The sequence below is a fragment of the Ctenocephalides felis genome, unplaced genomic scaffold, assembly GCF_003426905.1.
Source record: "Ctenocephalides felis isolate EL2017-DRISC unplaced genomic scaffold, ASM342690v1 CF-g0.4_SCAFFOLD_01604, whole genome shotgun sequence".
Taxonomy (NCBI): Eukaryota; Metazoa; Arthropoda; class Insecta; order Siphonaptera; family Pulicidae; genus Ctenocephalides; species Ctenocephalides felis.
The window spans coordinates 37139337-37156301 of NW_020537758.1; the positions used below are offsets into that span (position 1 = coordinate 37139337).

At 28.3% G+C, this 16965-nt stretch overlaps 1 protein-coding gene across 2 annotated transcripts in view; it reads left to right on the forward strand.

Annotated features, from left to right (window-relative positions):
• The window catches only part of LOC113372261 (carbonic anhydrase-related protein 10-like), a 448128-nt gene that overhangs the window by 414584 nt on the left and 16579 nt on the right, over positions 1-16965 (forward strand). For both annotated transcript variants that reach the window (XM_026612587.1, XM_026612586.1), the window contains exons 7-9: positions 3038-3133; positions 10207-10273; positions 12283-12437. In XM_026612587.1, coding sequence (XP_026468372.1) covers positions 3038-3133; positions 10207-10273; positions 12283-12437 — 318 coding nt within the window. The remainder of the gene's footprint in view (positions 1-3037; positions 3134-10206; positions 10274-12282; positions 12438-16965) is intronic.

A 16965-nucleotide genomic window follows, 5' to 3' on the forward strand; every position in this document is an offset into this window, starting at 1 on the left:
TAATTCAAAGAATACTAAATTAAGCATTCGTCTACGACTTCATGAATTAAGATCGCTGAGAAGTCTATTTGCAATGCAATTGAAATAATTGATACCAAATATGGTGAACTATCTCCTGGTCAAGTCTTGTAAGTTAAGTAAAACCCGTAGAGATCCTGACGTGCAAATTAATCTTCAGAAACGGTGCAGGGTGAAAGACTAATCGAAACATCTAAAGTTGCAATATTCCTTCGAATCATTCAAGGTATCATTCGGTACAGCAAATGTTTAGAGACTACGTTTCAACCTATTACTGATTTAAATTTAGTGTATATTTGGCTTGTATTGTGAGTATTCAGGAAATAGAGTACAGGAATATTCATTTACAATCATTGTGATGTAATGATATATGATATGCATTAGATATGATACGTTCATCGTTCAACTAACCTGAAAGTAACATCAGTCAAAAATCTCGACAATATCACCAACAGTATAAAAGCTTGAGTGTCCTATTGTCCATCCTTCGCGTGAAGAAATAGAATAGAAGGTAATTTGGAATTCCTAATAATATGGGTATCAGTGTGATAACTCAGGTTTACTTGTCCATCTCCAAGAGATGAACTAAAGTAATTCCAAAATCATAAAAGTGCAGTGGACACCGTCTCCTTTACTGCCGGTTTATGACTCTTCGTCGCACAGCCGTTCGCCAAGGAAAATACATGAGGTGCATTCAAGTCATTGTCGTGCTTTCATTAGAAACGCTTGAATTGAGATAGATAATTGTTCGCAAAACAGATCGCCCTAATTATTTTGCTGAGTAACACAAACGCTGCAATAAATTACATTATTATTATCCTGCCAAGAAACGTCGATCGAGCTGAGAAAGTTTCAAGCGAGAAGAAGGAGCGGTGGAATTGAATTATGCGTTTCGATAATTTTCGAAATTCTTAACAAAATACTGTACACTTGTATAGATCTTACAATTTTAAAATAGCGGTGCATGACATTGTGTCTTAAAAAAAACTGCTGGAACATTCCCTACTATAATTAAACATTCCAGGAATAAAATTAATTAATAATTAATAACAGTTTTAATTGTAATTTGTAATTAAATAATTATTATAAATACTGTAAATTTCATCATTCAGATTTATTTAAATTTTATATGTTGTTCTAAATTTTAGGGTTTGTTCTAAACTTTAGAGATTGTTTTAAATTTTAGATATCATCCTAAGTTTTAGATAATATTCTAAGATTTATATATTGTTCTAAATTTTAAATCTTGTTTTAAATTTTAGATATTGTTCTAAATTTTAAATATTGTTTTATATTTTAGAGCTTGTTCTGAATTTTAGAGATTGTTCTTAATTTTAGATGCCAATTTTAAATCCATTTTTTAAATTTTAAATATTGTTCTAAATTTTAAATATCATCGTGACTTTTAGATATTGTTCTAAATATAATATATCGTTCTAAATTTTATATAATGTTCCAAATTTGAGAAATAGTTGTAAATTTTAGATATTGTTCTGAATTATAGATATTATCTAAATTTGAGATTTTATGCTAAATTTTGCACTTTGTTCTAAATTTTAGAAATTGTTCCAAATTTTTGATATTGTTTTAAATTTTATTGATTGTTCTGAATTTTATATCTTGTTGTAAGTTCTCTGGTTTTGGTTCTAAATATTAGACCTAATTCTAGTAAGAATACAATATCATTAAAAAATTTGCAGTGAATTGAAACAAATCGGAAGTAGCACAATAAACTGAATATTTTTAATAAGTAAATAATATTGTTAGGACTTTAGTGTACTAAAATTTGTGTCTAAAGCTCTAATTGTCAGTTTTTCAATCTAGTTTTTTTTTAAAAATACTTTTTTAAAGGAGCCGATATTGCCCAAATTCAGGGACTGATTCTGCCGCATAACAGAAAAATGTTATGGCAAGGCCATATTACGTTCCAACTTCCATACATTATGTAATTAAATCATATTAAATTGTCAAAATGTCATGTATCAGGCGTTTTATACATAGACTGCAACGTCACTCGCATGTGATAAGCGAGTTGTAAGTTATAAAGCAGTCTCAGAAACACTCTGTTATCTAAGATCGTTTTTTGACATTTGTGCGGTTTCTAGGTTAGGATTTCTATCTGACAACCTTAGAAATTTTTTTATGATAGTTAAATTAATACTATAACCAACCACATGGCTTTTGTCAATATTTAATATGAAAAGTTCTTCGTAACATGGCCTTGCCATAACATTTTTCTGTTATGCGACAGAAGAATCGGTACCCTATAGTAATTAGTATTTTTGTAATTTGCTGCATATATAATAAAAATTCCAACTGTTTATACCATGCCTATCATGGTAATTTGTCAGGCTTAATTTGAATTGATTTTGAGGTTTTAGCACATTATAATTCATAAGTTTCAATTTATCGTTATCAATTTTTCAGAAACGTATTTGTTAAGTTTTTTTTATTATTATTTTTTAAACAGCAATCAGAACCTTACGTCCTATGAGCTGTTGGGCTGAAACTTCTCCTTCCTTCGTATTTTTTTAGATGGTAACCCAATGGTTAATCCATCCATATTTGATGATTTTTGTTATTAGAATTAATCTAATAGGGCTGACATTTTATTGGTGCAGCAATGCCGGGTGAGTGCTATTTTCACTTGGAAACATATTGCTGTCTATATTTCCAAGTGAAAATGGTTGTCACTGCTGCCTAACAACAGGCTGCTCGAAGTGGGTATCGAACCTGGGACCTCTGAAACAAGTAAACCATATCACAGTAATTTTGATATGTCATATTTTTATTTAAACCATATTAATATTTCACAATGCCATTATTGTCATATAATTGCCTCGGTGGATTCGTAATTGATTCGAACCGACGTACCTACGTCTGTCTATGGTCTCGCGTCGTGATCTAATCCCGATCGCGCCCATATGCGTTTGCACGTTGTTTTGATAATCCCATCGGCAATGATCCGCATTACGTCGCAATTCAGAAACGCTTATCGGGTTTGCGTTCAATTTCACAGATCCAGATATACGGCTACAATTCTCAGCTGTACACGAATTTCACAGAAGCTTTATCCCGAGCTCAGGGCATCGTCGGCGTCTCGCTACTCTTACAGGTAAGATTAAGTTATAGTTACTTACCTCAAATACATCTAGCCAATATTTCGAATTGGAATAGGAATAGGAATTGACGAGGATGGACGCTGAATGTAGATGAGGGTATGAATTCTGAATGCGTTGGGAATATGATATAGATGTATATTAAAATATACATAATATTATATAATATATATATATATATATATGTGTGTGTGTATGTTTGTGTGTGTGTCTGTGTGTGTACCTGTACGAGCTAAATATTTGTAAATAATTTAATAAGAATCAACAAATTCCTTAAGAAATAAAATTTAATTTAAACTTTCCAAATTAGTATTTATGTGAATTTAAATTAATTTTGAATTATGATAAAAATTAGAAGTTAACAGCTCCAATAGACAACTATACATAGATTGATAGTTTGACAGTTGAAGGTAACATGTTTTGAACTTTTTTAAGTTATTTTTTTTTATAATTAATTATATCACTTATTCATTCATTTTTATTGACTTTGTATTTGAACGTAAATGTGCATGTGTATATTATATAGTGTATAACGTACATACACAATCATATTTATATATACGGGTTGTCGTGGCGAAGGTCGTTAACGCGCTGACTTTGTATGGACAAGGGCGCGCGTTTGAATCTCCGCTCTCCATTTTCAGTTGAAAATATAGATCAAAATATGTTTCCAATTGAAAATTAGCCCATCTTGGGCACTGCGGTGTGAAATGAAAATGGGAAAATCTCTAACACTACTTCTTCCCTGAATCGACTTTGAGTTTAACTCAACTCACAGACCTGCCTTAGGGCAGTACTACCCATTTGGTCAAAGGTTGTCAAATATCTCCCTTCCGCCTTTTTGTATTATAAACCGAGAGCAAAAAAGCGGAAGGGAGATATTTGACAACCTAATATATATATATATATATATATATATATATATATATACATATGTCCAGAACCCTTGATTGGCGATATTACATTAAAAATTTTTACCGAATGTGAGCGAAAAGCTTATATTTTACTATCTTACATTTGATAAAGCTGACCAACACACTTTAGTGCATTTTTTTATAGATGGCCTATAAAAGTTGATCAATTTTGAAAATAAAAAAAAATAGTTCAACAGAATGTCTCAATTCTTGAAAACTTGGAGCAATTGCATCAATATTTTCACTATGGTCTTAGAAATGGTATTTACGGCTACGGATTCAAAGCTTAAATAAACAAAATTCATAAAAATTAACCATAATGATCAAAAAATAGTTTCATTTTCACGTAGGCTCTAGGTTGTACTTAAAAGCTCATAATTTTCAAACTATTTAAGATCATTTTTTATGGCAGTTATGATTAATACTATTACCTCGTTTTGGTTTGACGTTGAGTTCTGAGTTACCTTGTATATATTTGTGTTTAAATTGACATTATCCTGAAGTTGAAATGAAAGAAAATCATTCAAATTAATTAATAATGATCGAAAAATAGTTACATTTTCACCAAAGCTCTAGGTTGTACTAAAAAGCTCAAAATTTTTAAACTATATAAATTAACTTTTTTATGATTATTAAATTATTACTATAACTCGTTTCGGCTTGACGTTGAGTTCTGGGTTACCCTGTATATATTTGTGTTTAAATTGATATTATCCTATCAATTAAAATTAATTTAGAAAATTATTAATTTAATACCTGACAAATTATATAATCTTCATAGTCTTTTTCATAATTTAAATATCAATATAATAATTTGGCTCTAACTTTTTATACTTAATTTCTTCATAATATTAGAATTTAATATTGTTTTAGCAAAACGTATATCTATTTATTTTTTATTATCATATCATTTGACTCTAAATTAAAATCATAGAAACTTAATATCAAAATTATATTTACGATTATTTATAAAAAAAATATAAATCAGATTTTATTTATTTTAATTCGAACTATTTTTTACGCTTTTAATAAAGTAATAATAAACATTTTATTATATAAATCCATATCTATTATTTCTACAGTTTTTGCCATTTTAATATTCCAACGAAAATCTGTGTCCTTCATGTATGTTTATTAATGTTGTTATATTTTAAATAATAGTTTCTATCTAAATTAGCCTTTAAAAATTAAAAAAATCAAAATATCAATCAATCGATATGTCCATCATCTTTCGTAATTGAATTCATAACTGCTATATACATTTTTTTGTATCTTGGAGAAGGAAAATATAGAGAACCATATAAAGTCGAATGATTGTTCGTAGTTGACCTGGCTTGTATGTCATTTTTCTTGTTTTTCTCTATTTTTCGCGGTGTGCCATAAAGGTTTTTCCATTTTCATCGAATAGTGCCGTAAATCAGTTGTCGAATGTATGTGATATCTGTACCGGTGGAATATCTATGGAATCGACCATGTAAGGGTTCAAAGGTGAATATACCATAATTGAGTGGTTTTTGTTTCCTTATATGAATTGTATCAATGTGTTCCTATGTAATACTAATTTTTTAATATTATTAAATGAGAGAATTGTTTTTGGATTCTATTCAAATTTTACTTTGTGTTCATGATTGACTCAGTCATATCTAGTCAAAGTTATTCCTAGAGCTCGCAAAGCTATAAAGCATGACAAAGTCGTGAATTTTTATACCTTTTCCAGTTCGCACTCGGTTTTAGTTCATGTGATTAAAATTTACGCGAAATCGATATTTTTCCAAAGATATGGCGACATATGATATATCGTTCCATTCAGTTACCGTTTCGTATACTTTATGTTTTCCACGGCGATATCTCTCGTTCCGAATTAAAACTTATATGCAAAAAAAATATAAAAAAGCAATGATTTGTATGGGTGGTGCGGTGTGCGCATATTTCCGGATATTGAAACGAACATTTTTGCGAAATTAAAAGATCTATCATTGTCACTGACATATGGAAAAATGATAGATTTATGGGCATGATTAAAAAAGCGCGATGAATATTTTTAGTCGAGGGAAATATAGGCAACTTATTTTACATTGAAGTTAATTGAAATTTTAATTATTTCGAGTGTTTGAATTATGGATCGATTAAACTATGTAATTGACCGACTTCTATATTTAAGGATGAGCGATGAAAGTTTTCCAAGGCTCTAGCATCTGGTGGAAATGAATTTGCCAAAAAGGTGCTTATAGCTTTATTATTTTCGTTAATAATGTTTTGTTTGTTTGACATAACCGAGTTTTTAATAAATTAATAAAATTACCATAAATTCAGTAATTATTGCTCTAAGATTAATTTACTAAAAGGTTAAACTAAAGTTTATGTGCCGCCATGATTGGGGGTACAGCAGCTTCTTCAGAGCCGAAACAGGAAACACACTATCATATATGTACAAGTGGCCGAATAACCTAAGATGAATATTGATACTGAAGATACCGGGCCAACGCCTATGTTTTTTGTTTTTTACTATAAAATATACTCAATTAAATGTGAGAATGTGTGCGTGTGCAATTTCTGTATGTTGGATAATTTTATAATCAATAGTAAGTCAATTAATTTAAATTAAATAATATAAAATTTTAGAGATTTGTTATTTCATCACGCGCACGATATCATCAAACATCCATACATATTTTTGTGTCAGAACAAGGTTTCAATTTAATAGGGTATCGCAAATTTATTAAACAATTTAATTCACCTTTAACTCAAAAACAAAAAAATCTACCTTGATTTTTTACAATTTAGAGCTTCATATATTTTTTTTAAAATACAAATTCAACTTTATATTAAATTTTAATTATAGCTTATAGTTTAAGTAATGTAATACAAATAGAATATCAGATAAAATTTAAATTTATAAGAAAGTCTATTACTAGCCTAGTGCACACGACGCCAGTTTTCCTTGTAACAGGATTTCTGTCAAGTTTTCTGGCAAGGTGACCAAGAATTTTGCGCCAGATTTTTACTTATTTTATGATTAATAATATTTTTGTGCATTTTCGAACAGATTAATATTAAGATATACTGTAAACTTTACAATTCATATTTTATAGGTCAAAAATGCATTAATAATTATAAGTGCACAAACAGAACATTATATAAAATGTATACAATAAACATATATGGATAGTATCCGATTAGAATGAATCCATAAATCTTATATTTCAAAAATTAAATAAAATAATAATAATAATATTTAAAACTTTCAAGGATTTGGAATGTATAAAATTATGTCGAATAAATTTTTGTATAGAAAATTGATTTGAAAAATTTAATTTCAAGACCTCTTTTTTAATTAGAATAAGTTTTATTGATTTTGAGGTTGAAAATTATTTGCCTGAATTACATATGATAAAATTTTAAAATTTTTCATTTTCATGTATTAAAAGCAAATTGAAATAAGATGATATTTGGAAATGTAAGCAAAAATTGTTGCAATTGTCTCAATTCGAAATATTACATTATAAAATAATAAAATTAAAGCTCTAAGATTGTCATTTCTTTAGTATTGTCTTATCTTAAGTAATTTATACGATCGCGGTCTTATAAAATTATTTTAAAATTTGATTAGAAAGAAAATCTTTCTAATAAGATGCTGAATATTTTGATATTGGTTAGAACGCATTGATCCCTGTACAAATTTTGAATTTATTCATTTTCATTGTACTATATTTCTTGAAAATGTTGTAGAAGTAGTAGAAACAGTCATTTATCAGCGAGCATATTGCCATGGTATCTCCATTTAATTTTTGAAATGAATATTTATGAAAACAAAAATCTGTTCCGGCGTTTCCTCGACGCGAGAGCATTTTGTGCACCGGTGTGCATTAGCATATATTCATGTTTAACCTGTGTTCTTGGCTAAACTGAAATTAAAATGACATTTTATGAAGAAAAAAACACCTCTACGAACTAAAAAGAAACGCAATTTATACACCCGGCTTTTAAAACTTCTGCTCGGAACCACAAGGAATGATTAATATGGAGGAACTTAACTCGTAACAAATATATTCGAAAACTTTAAAATTTACATATTATTGTAGAAGCGTGTTGCATATGACGGCACTTTGGTTTCAAGCAAGGAAAAATGTTTTAAGGAATTTTTAAAAATATTTGTCATAGTTGTTCAAGTCAGAAATCTCTGCAAGTTAAATTCTTTAATGTTATTATATAGCATGTTCTATGCTCATATATAACTAAGAGTAGCTCGAATCGTGTAAAATAAAAAAATACTAGTAATATGTTACTGTGAAGATTTCTAAACTATAGAATTCATATATTTACTTAGTGCAATAAACGCGTTTCAAAAGCTTTAACAAAAAATTCAGACTTTTTTGTGTACACTTACACTTATATAGAATTTTCAATTTAAATTGTAAAGAAATGTGTTGTACTGGTATTAAATTCTGAAAAGCTTAATAAACATGATGTTATTATATAAATTCCACTCTTTCAACATTCAAAGAAGATTTCTATCTCAATTTGATTTTATATATTGTTGCATTATATATACTTTTTTTCTATTAGACTTTCAAACTTATTAGATTTAATTGGCTAAGAAAGCAAATGACAATTTTATCAATATGTTTTATATTATTATGTTTCCAAATAATAAAAATGATGTTTCTTTTCATTTTGTTGCAGTTTAATGTAATATATTTATCAAATTTTATTCAAATCATTTCATCATTTACGCTCTTTTATATTAATACTTGATAAATTAAAATGTGCATTCAAGATATGACTCACAGTTTTATTCATGGTTAAGTTACATTTTTCTAATAACAGCAATTTATTATAATCAACTCATAGGTAAATCCGAAATATATTTTCTTTCCTAAATGGTCTATTGTATATTAAAAAATTTTGAGTTCAATTTTTGCAGACCGTTATTAGAATTACATAGTAATATTGCAGCTTTAAGAAGTTAGTTAAATATAAATTTACCATAGCAATTTTGCATGCAAAATATTCAAAATTATGTTTATATTAGCCAAATTATTAATATCCAAAACAAATATTCGCTTTGCACGCTCAAACTTTTCTTATCAACTTTCCATCCATGGGAAAATTTTATTCTCGGATATTTTAAGCATACAACATTGCCCGTACGGATATTTCTTTATGAAATGTATCGCTAAAAGTTGCACAGTTTTCCTAATAGAAAATTAGTGTCGATTATCGTAGGGTTTTTTACGTTTTTCCTTCGTCATTGATTTTTCCATTAAGCTGAAAACTTGGGATGAAACTTTAAATATTACTTGCACACAGGTTTGCACTTCCACATAAATTATGTATGTATCTAAGTTTGTCTTTTTGAAACAGAAAATTTAGTTTTATATAATTAATTTACCTAAAATACTCAGATGTTAAAGCTAAAAGACCTGAAGTTAATATTTTTTGTATATACATTAAATTATCAGATTTTTATAGAACTTTGAATACCTTCCATATATTTGAGTATTGGTTTTATGTATTATTTAGAAAACTTGTTTAAATTTCTCAAGAAAACATTCTAAATATTCGATTAAATTTTTAAATATTAGATAAAGAAATTGAATATTCTTTATTATTTTTTATAGAACCATAGATTGCTGCTATGTATTAATGATAACTTTCGGACCAACACACAAAAATAAGTCTTTGTAAAAAATCAATTTTCTTTGGAAATTGATAGTTAAATCGCGAAACTGATTCTCATTTAATACAAATCTAGCTATTGTTTATGAGGAGGGGAGTTCTAGAAACGTTTCTTAAAGTTCCATGTTATGCACTAGTTTTAGTTACATTGTGATGAGAGTTACAATGTAGCTACCAAATATTATTCCCATAAATTTCGATAAAGCCGAAATGAAACAACGCTTAAATGTAAATTTATATCGTGGCTCACTTACATAGTATAGGCTTCGAAAGTTATCAGACTGAAGTCGAAAAAGTTTTCCATGATGTGAAGTTGCCAAAGAGTGTTTAAGGAAATTAATCATTGAAGTTTTGGCCAAGAAGAGAAATACTGCCTCTTGCTTCGACCCCGTTAAAACCAGGCCGATGTTTCTTGTCATTAGTGATTTATGGTCAAAATTGCAAAACTAACTGAAAACCGTTTGATTATTTTTCAGCTGGGAGATCTATCCAATCCTGAGTTGAGAATATTGACGGAGCAGCTGGATAAGATACAATTCGGAGGTGAGGATTATATTAAATTTTTTATTTCATTCGTTTTTGTAAATGGACACACTGCTTGTGAAAAATACAATATAAGTTATATTTCAAACAAATTTCATTTTACTATCTTTTAATAGAAAAATATTATTAGTCTGCTGATGATAAAGAATGTCCAAAAACTAAAAGTACCACTTTATATCTTTGATATGTTGCAATGTTTAAATTTATTGTTTCGAAAACATATAGTATTTTATTGTATATTTTTACTAAATTTTTATAATCCTTACCGATTCACTCATGGTATATAAATGATGACAAGAAGAAATTAAATTAACATCAATCTTTTTTTAATTATTAGTAAGAAGATTTGGTACGGTTGTGCCACTTTTTTGGTAAGCAATAGTTTTGATTATTAGACAGTTAGCTACGAGATAAATAAATTAAATGGTAATTTAAACATTTTGTTTACGAGAAAATACTTGAATACTGTGCTTAATTACGATGAATTAGTCATGAAATTGAATCATACAAGAAAAGGGCGACTGTCACAACCGTCCACACTAGAGGTACGGTCAAACATAGGTTAAAAAACAATTGCTATAAACACCAAAATAATTTATGATGACCGTTATTGTCAGAAATATGTGAGACAACACAATAGAATCGTTTAAACAAAGCTTATAAATAAAATATAACAATACATAACAAAACATAATTTTGTTACGAAAAATATTTTGTTCTCTTATATTAAATTTTCTTTCTCTTTTTTCTTTTGTATGTTATCTCAGTTAAGTTAGATTTTTTTATCTGTTTGAATTTTATTTAGAAACGTAAAAAAATACATATCACAGGATATAAGTATCACATAAAACAAAACTAATTGCCGGTTATTAACTACTAATGTTCAACTTACAGCAACTTAACAAAGTGATATATATGTATTAGGGTGGCTTAATATAGACATTTTCGAATTTTCTTGCTCCCAAGGGCTCAAATGGTTCCATATTGATAAAAAACAATTCTCTGAAAGTTTTAGCTCTTAATATTAATTTTTAGATAGTGCGCAATTCAATCTAACTTCGTATAGAAAAGCCATGGAGAAAATTTTGAAAATTAAAAAAAAAATTTTAGGTATAACTTAGCGACAAACGAATTAAAAGTGAAAACTAGTGTCATTTTTTATTGAAAATTTGACGCTCTGCAAAATTTTTGAAAAACTTTTCATGCTATTTCCATACAAAACTTTGATTGAATTGCGCTGTATCTAAAAGACAATATTAAGAGCGAAAACTTTCAGAGAATTGTTTTTTATCAATTTGAAATCATTTGAGCCCTTGGAAACAAGGAAATTCGAACATGTCTATATTAAGGACCACCCTAATATGTATACAAGTAACAGTTATTATTAAAAGAAATCGAACAAAAAAACTTACTTTTGACTCTTTAAAAGCGATTCGATCATGTTAATGTAGGCAATGAATAAAACTTGTTCATGTCAATGCAATAATGTAAACTTGTTCGAACAAACATACTTTATCTTTTTTTTGACCCTGGACCAAAATCAATATAGTTTACCTGTTATGACGACTGTTACTACCGTAACCTGGCATAACCGTACCCAATCTTCCCTTCCTTCTTATCTTCCCTTCCCTTTGAATATCCTGCGGTGCAAATGCTTCAAAATTGATAAAAAAAGCTATACTAGTTTTAGCTTCTTCTTAAGTAAATAGTTATTTTATGAAATGTATCAAATAATAATGATCAAAATAAGCAAAAACATTGTTATTCTAAAAATTTTGATTCGCTTGTCGCTAAGATTTAAAACAAATAGCATTTTACTCATTTCCAAAGAAATTTTGGTTGGAGTGCGTACTATTTTAAAGTTCATATTACGTGCTAAAGATTTCAGAGAATTTGTTTTATCAATTTGGAAGCACTTATAAATATATATATATATATATATATATATATATAATATATATATACATATTTGGGGTGGTTACTGTATTGTGTTTTATTTATTATTTCAGGAGACGAGGCTCCAGTGAGAAGGTTATCGATAAGGGGTCTGCTGCCGGACACAGAACAATACATGACGTACGAAGGTTCGACGACGGCCCCCGCATGTCACGAAACTGTCACTTGGATTGTGATAAATAAGCCTATCTACATCACCAAGCAACAGGTACTTCACACTACTATATTACTCAATTTGTTCTTCAATTCAACACATGTTGATACTTGATTTCCAATTAATGCTGTCAATCCTTAATTTGACGAGTTGTTAAGTATTGAAGGATCTAGCACATGAATTAAGAGGAGTATGAATGGAACACTTGTTAGGATTAGGGGGTAATTGCCAGGTTCAGACTCATGGAGACAAGGGTATATAATTTTTTTTTGTTTGGTAGAAATCTGAGACTGTTCTGGACAAATCAGGACGTGTGGTCACCTGATTAGTATTTAGTTATCTTAAGATAGAGCCTGCTTTGAAAGCTTAAAAAATCGATTTTTTGCAAAAATGTCTACCAAAAATAACCAAGAATATATCCTTAAAATTTCAGAAACAAATTCATTTTATTTTCGGGGTTACAGAAGAAATTGAGAACAAGTGTTGAGCATGTATAAAAGCGGAACGAAGACTTCGACGCGCGATCTCTTGGTTTCTCATTTTTTAGATTTTACTTAATTGGCGGGAAAAATAAGATACGTTCTGTCAAAACGAGACAAAATTTATTGTATTCAGAATTAAATTTCTTTTAGTTAAACCTAAAAAACCTTAAAAAAAGTTTTAATTTACCCACTTTTTAAATAATCTAAAGTGATTTTTTTATCAAAAAACATGCTTAACATGAATTTTTTAAGTTGCAAAAAATTGGTTAAATACTCACTTTTTTCTTGATTTTTTAGGTTTAACTAGAATCTATACTATTAAAAATATAAATTTGTTTAATTTTTTTTGTTTCGGATGGAAATTGTGACATGCATCTTTCCCACCAAATAACACCTGCACGCTATTGGCGCCTCAGCAAAATGCTTGTACCTGGCATATTATGACATATATTTTAATGAAAAAAATTGAGAAGAATTCTGAGATATATAATCATGAAACCTGAAAGTTTCGTTTTAATTAAATATTTATTTCCTTTCCTAAAAATTCCTTAATAAAGCCATTTATTGAAGCCTCTAAAGCAGGCTCTCCCCTTAAAATAAACCATAAGAATAGGTAAAATAAATAGATTGTTAGTTCTGAAGTTTGTCAACCATTCTATTGTATTTTATATGAATATACGAAGCTTACTAAAAATCAATTTTAAATTTTTGTGATTTATCCCATTCCAAAAAACTTATCGTATATAAATTACTCTCGTCCTCCGTAATTAAATCTACTTTTAGTCTGCAAAATAGTTTGTCTCCGGTGTAATTAATTAATCGATGAATGCCATTCAGTATGTTAAATAATCATTATTAAACCATTATCGTCAATCCAAACCAGTAAGCTTTTGTAGCTCGTGAGCAAATTACGAATAATTAATATGATTGCATCTGTGTTCCGAATGATGCCATTTATTTGGCCGAGCATATGGATGCATGACATGCATTCTGAATGCATTAAGTTGTTTTAGTGTTAATTGGTTGAACCGTGATCAATATTTTAATTAGACTAATGACTATAAGACTCTGAACTAAATGTATCAAATCGATCAGTATAAATAAGCAACGGCTGGAGAAGGTATAGTATAAGTAAAAAAATACAAGATATAAGTTTTATTTACTTTCTAGGATAAGTTATTGAATTAAACGCATAAGATTATTTAAAATTATTCAAAACAAATAATTTTATCCATTCTAAAAGGCCATATGAATTTTATTCTGAAGTTCTAACCAAATTTTGCCAAAAAGCGTATTTATTTAAATGATTTTGACTCTTGAATAAAAGTTTTTATTTATTCATTTCAATAAATTTTTATTGTAATTTATTTCATAAAATTTTTAATTAAAATCGCAATAGTTCTTATTCAAATTCTAATAAAAGTGTAAACGTTACGGTTCTTTATCGAGCGATTTAAGAAAGCACTTTACTACATTTTTCACATTAATTTATTTTAATTAACTAATTAGTAAGTTCATTTATATTTAATATATATTCATGTTATACATCAGCAAGCAAATATAAATTTTAAACGAAATTAAATCGCTTCACCGAGGAAACCCAAGCCGATCCATAAAGCTCAAATATGAAGCAATTCACATGTAAAATTATTATTCGTTCCTTCTATAATTCGTCGTTTACCTCAAACCAGGGTCGAGAATAATAATTGTTAACATATTGAATATTGAAATATAAATGAGGTTTATAAATTATTTAAGTACCATATAGAAAATTGAGTAGAGTGGTGCTTAAAGGTCCGCGTGTAAAAAGGTCCACAACTGATATCTCGAAAACAAGGAAAGTTAAGAAATTTTTATCAACAATATTTGCAAAAGATGTATAACCATAACTATAAAGCTATCACCTTAATTTTGCTATATCGCGATCAGGAGATCCATGGCAATATTTGAAAATCCTTAATAAATATATTTTCTTTCGTCGTTGGTGTTTTGGTTGTGAGCACTGTTGTTTAGTTTTCGAGATATTAATATGATTTTTAAGTATACACTATTTAATTGTTTTATAAAAATGTAAATTCTAAGTTAAATTCAATAGTTATATTATATTAAATTATTTAACTGCTATAAAAACTTACAAGTGAGTGGAGTAAAAAAAACCAACTAAATCTTTACCCTGGAATAGTGTAAGCAATAACAAGTGAATAAAAAAGAAAATTAAGTTTAAAAAAATGAATAAATAAATTTTCACAAGGGAAAAATGAAATAAATAGTTATTTTTTAGCTCTACTGATGAATTATTCTGAAGTAATACCAGATCATGGTTATATACAATGTTATCTCTGTAAAAAATGTACTCATAAAATTTATATTTTGCATTGGTTAAAAAATAAAGCCATTATTTTGTAAAATCTTTTTAAAGTTAAAAAAAGTCGTTGAATTTGTTTGCTTCTTTGGCTATCCCTTCTTATTTTCCCAAAGGACAAAAAGTGGTGCATGGCCATTGTGCTTTAAGGCAAATTGTTATAACTTCCCGTACAAAAAATTATTTTTTATAAAATCATTTTTTTAGAAAATCATTTTTTTTAGAATTTTGAAAAAAATGGATTTTTTAAATATTATTTGAGATTGAATTTCAATAATTTTACAAATTTTAAAATTATTGAATGAAAATTGACTCTTTGAACAAATTGATTTTTTTTTTAACTGTAAAATATTTTGGAAATTTTGAACTTTTATTTAAAGCAATGGGGTTACGTTTCGGTAGCTGCGTAAAAACGAAACATTGAACAAAAAATTTTCATTTTTGACTTTTTTTGCGATTACTATAACTTATCCTACGGGAAGTTAATAAACATATTTCTATAATTAAGAGTGAACTAGAAATTTCACTAAACATACTTCGATGGTTGTTTGTTTGATATATGTTATGTATTGTCATCTAGTACAGACAGTATAATTATTACTTTTGTACCTCGCCCTTTTGAGGGCGAGAAAATTTTGAGATACGAAATATAAATTTTTAATTTTATAATACGTTACATATGAATAATAGGTGTATTAATCCTGTGTCAAAATCCGATTTTCCATCCCTGATCCATGTAAAGCGGTTGCAATTTCACCTGCGCCGCGGCTGGCAATCTCGTCAAAATCCGACCGAATGCGACGTTAAATTTAGAAACTAATTTTAATTATTTTCATGCCTTAAGCACGGTAATTGCTAATTAACTCCGCTATAGCACGAATTCGTACGTTCCCGGTGGTGGCGGTGGAGAAATAGCGTGGGGCGAGCCGCGCTATTCTGCAATTTGTTATTTTGTGGCTGTGATTTTAGGAGATCACCGGCGGGAATTGATTATAATTTAACTTACTAATAGTTAACAGCTGTTTAGGAATAGTTTTTAAAATTTATAATCTATGATATAATTCATAGAAAAGTACCTACTGACAGGGATTGCTCATTAGATAATTTGGAAAAAATACTTCTGGCTGCTGAACACAACAATTAGGCGATTATTTCTTTATTACAATTACTACATACAACTTAAAGTAGTTGCAACCATTATTACCTAATGTAGTAATAAAATTTGCCATGAAGTGTTCTTCGAACATGTCTTAAAAGGCGGTGGCTAAATCGTGTAGCAAAAGTATTCATTACAGTTAATTCTTCATTTAAATTTAATTGTGATTTAATAGAAAATAGATAGATAGATAGATTTAATAGAGAACATATTCAATTTAACTTAGTAGGAATAATTTATTTTTCCAATATCTATTTATGCATAAAATGCCTCAAAGTGATATAATTCACATTAAAGTCCTAATCAACATTTTACACTAATAATGACCATTCGTTAGAAAAGCTCCGAACGTAGACTGGTGTTTGCAGAATGTATAAATTTTGTAAAAAAATATTCTGTAAAAAAACAAAATTTAAACCTTTGCGAAACTTTAATCTGTTTATAATTTTCTTTTCATAATTTGAGGAAAACATGTGGGAAATGATGAATTAAGCTTTACATATATAAATGGACAGTAATGAAATTTTACCCTTTAAATGGATATGGGCTTATTAAAATATCTTGTGATTAACTAAACAAGTT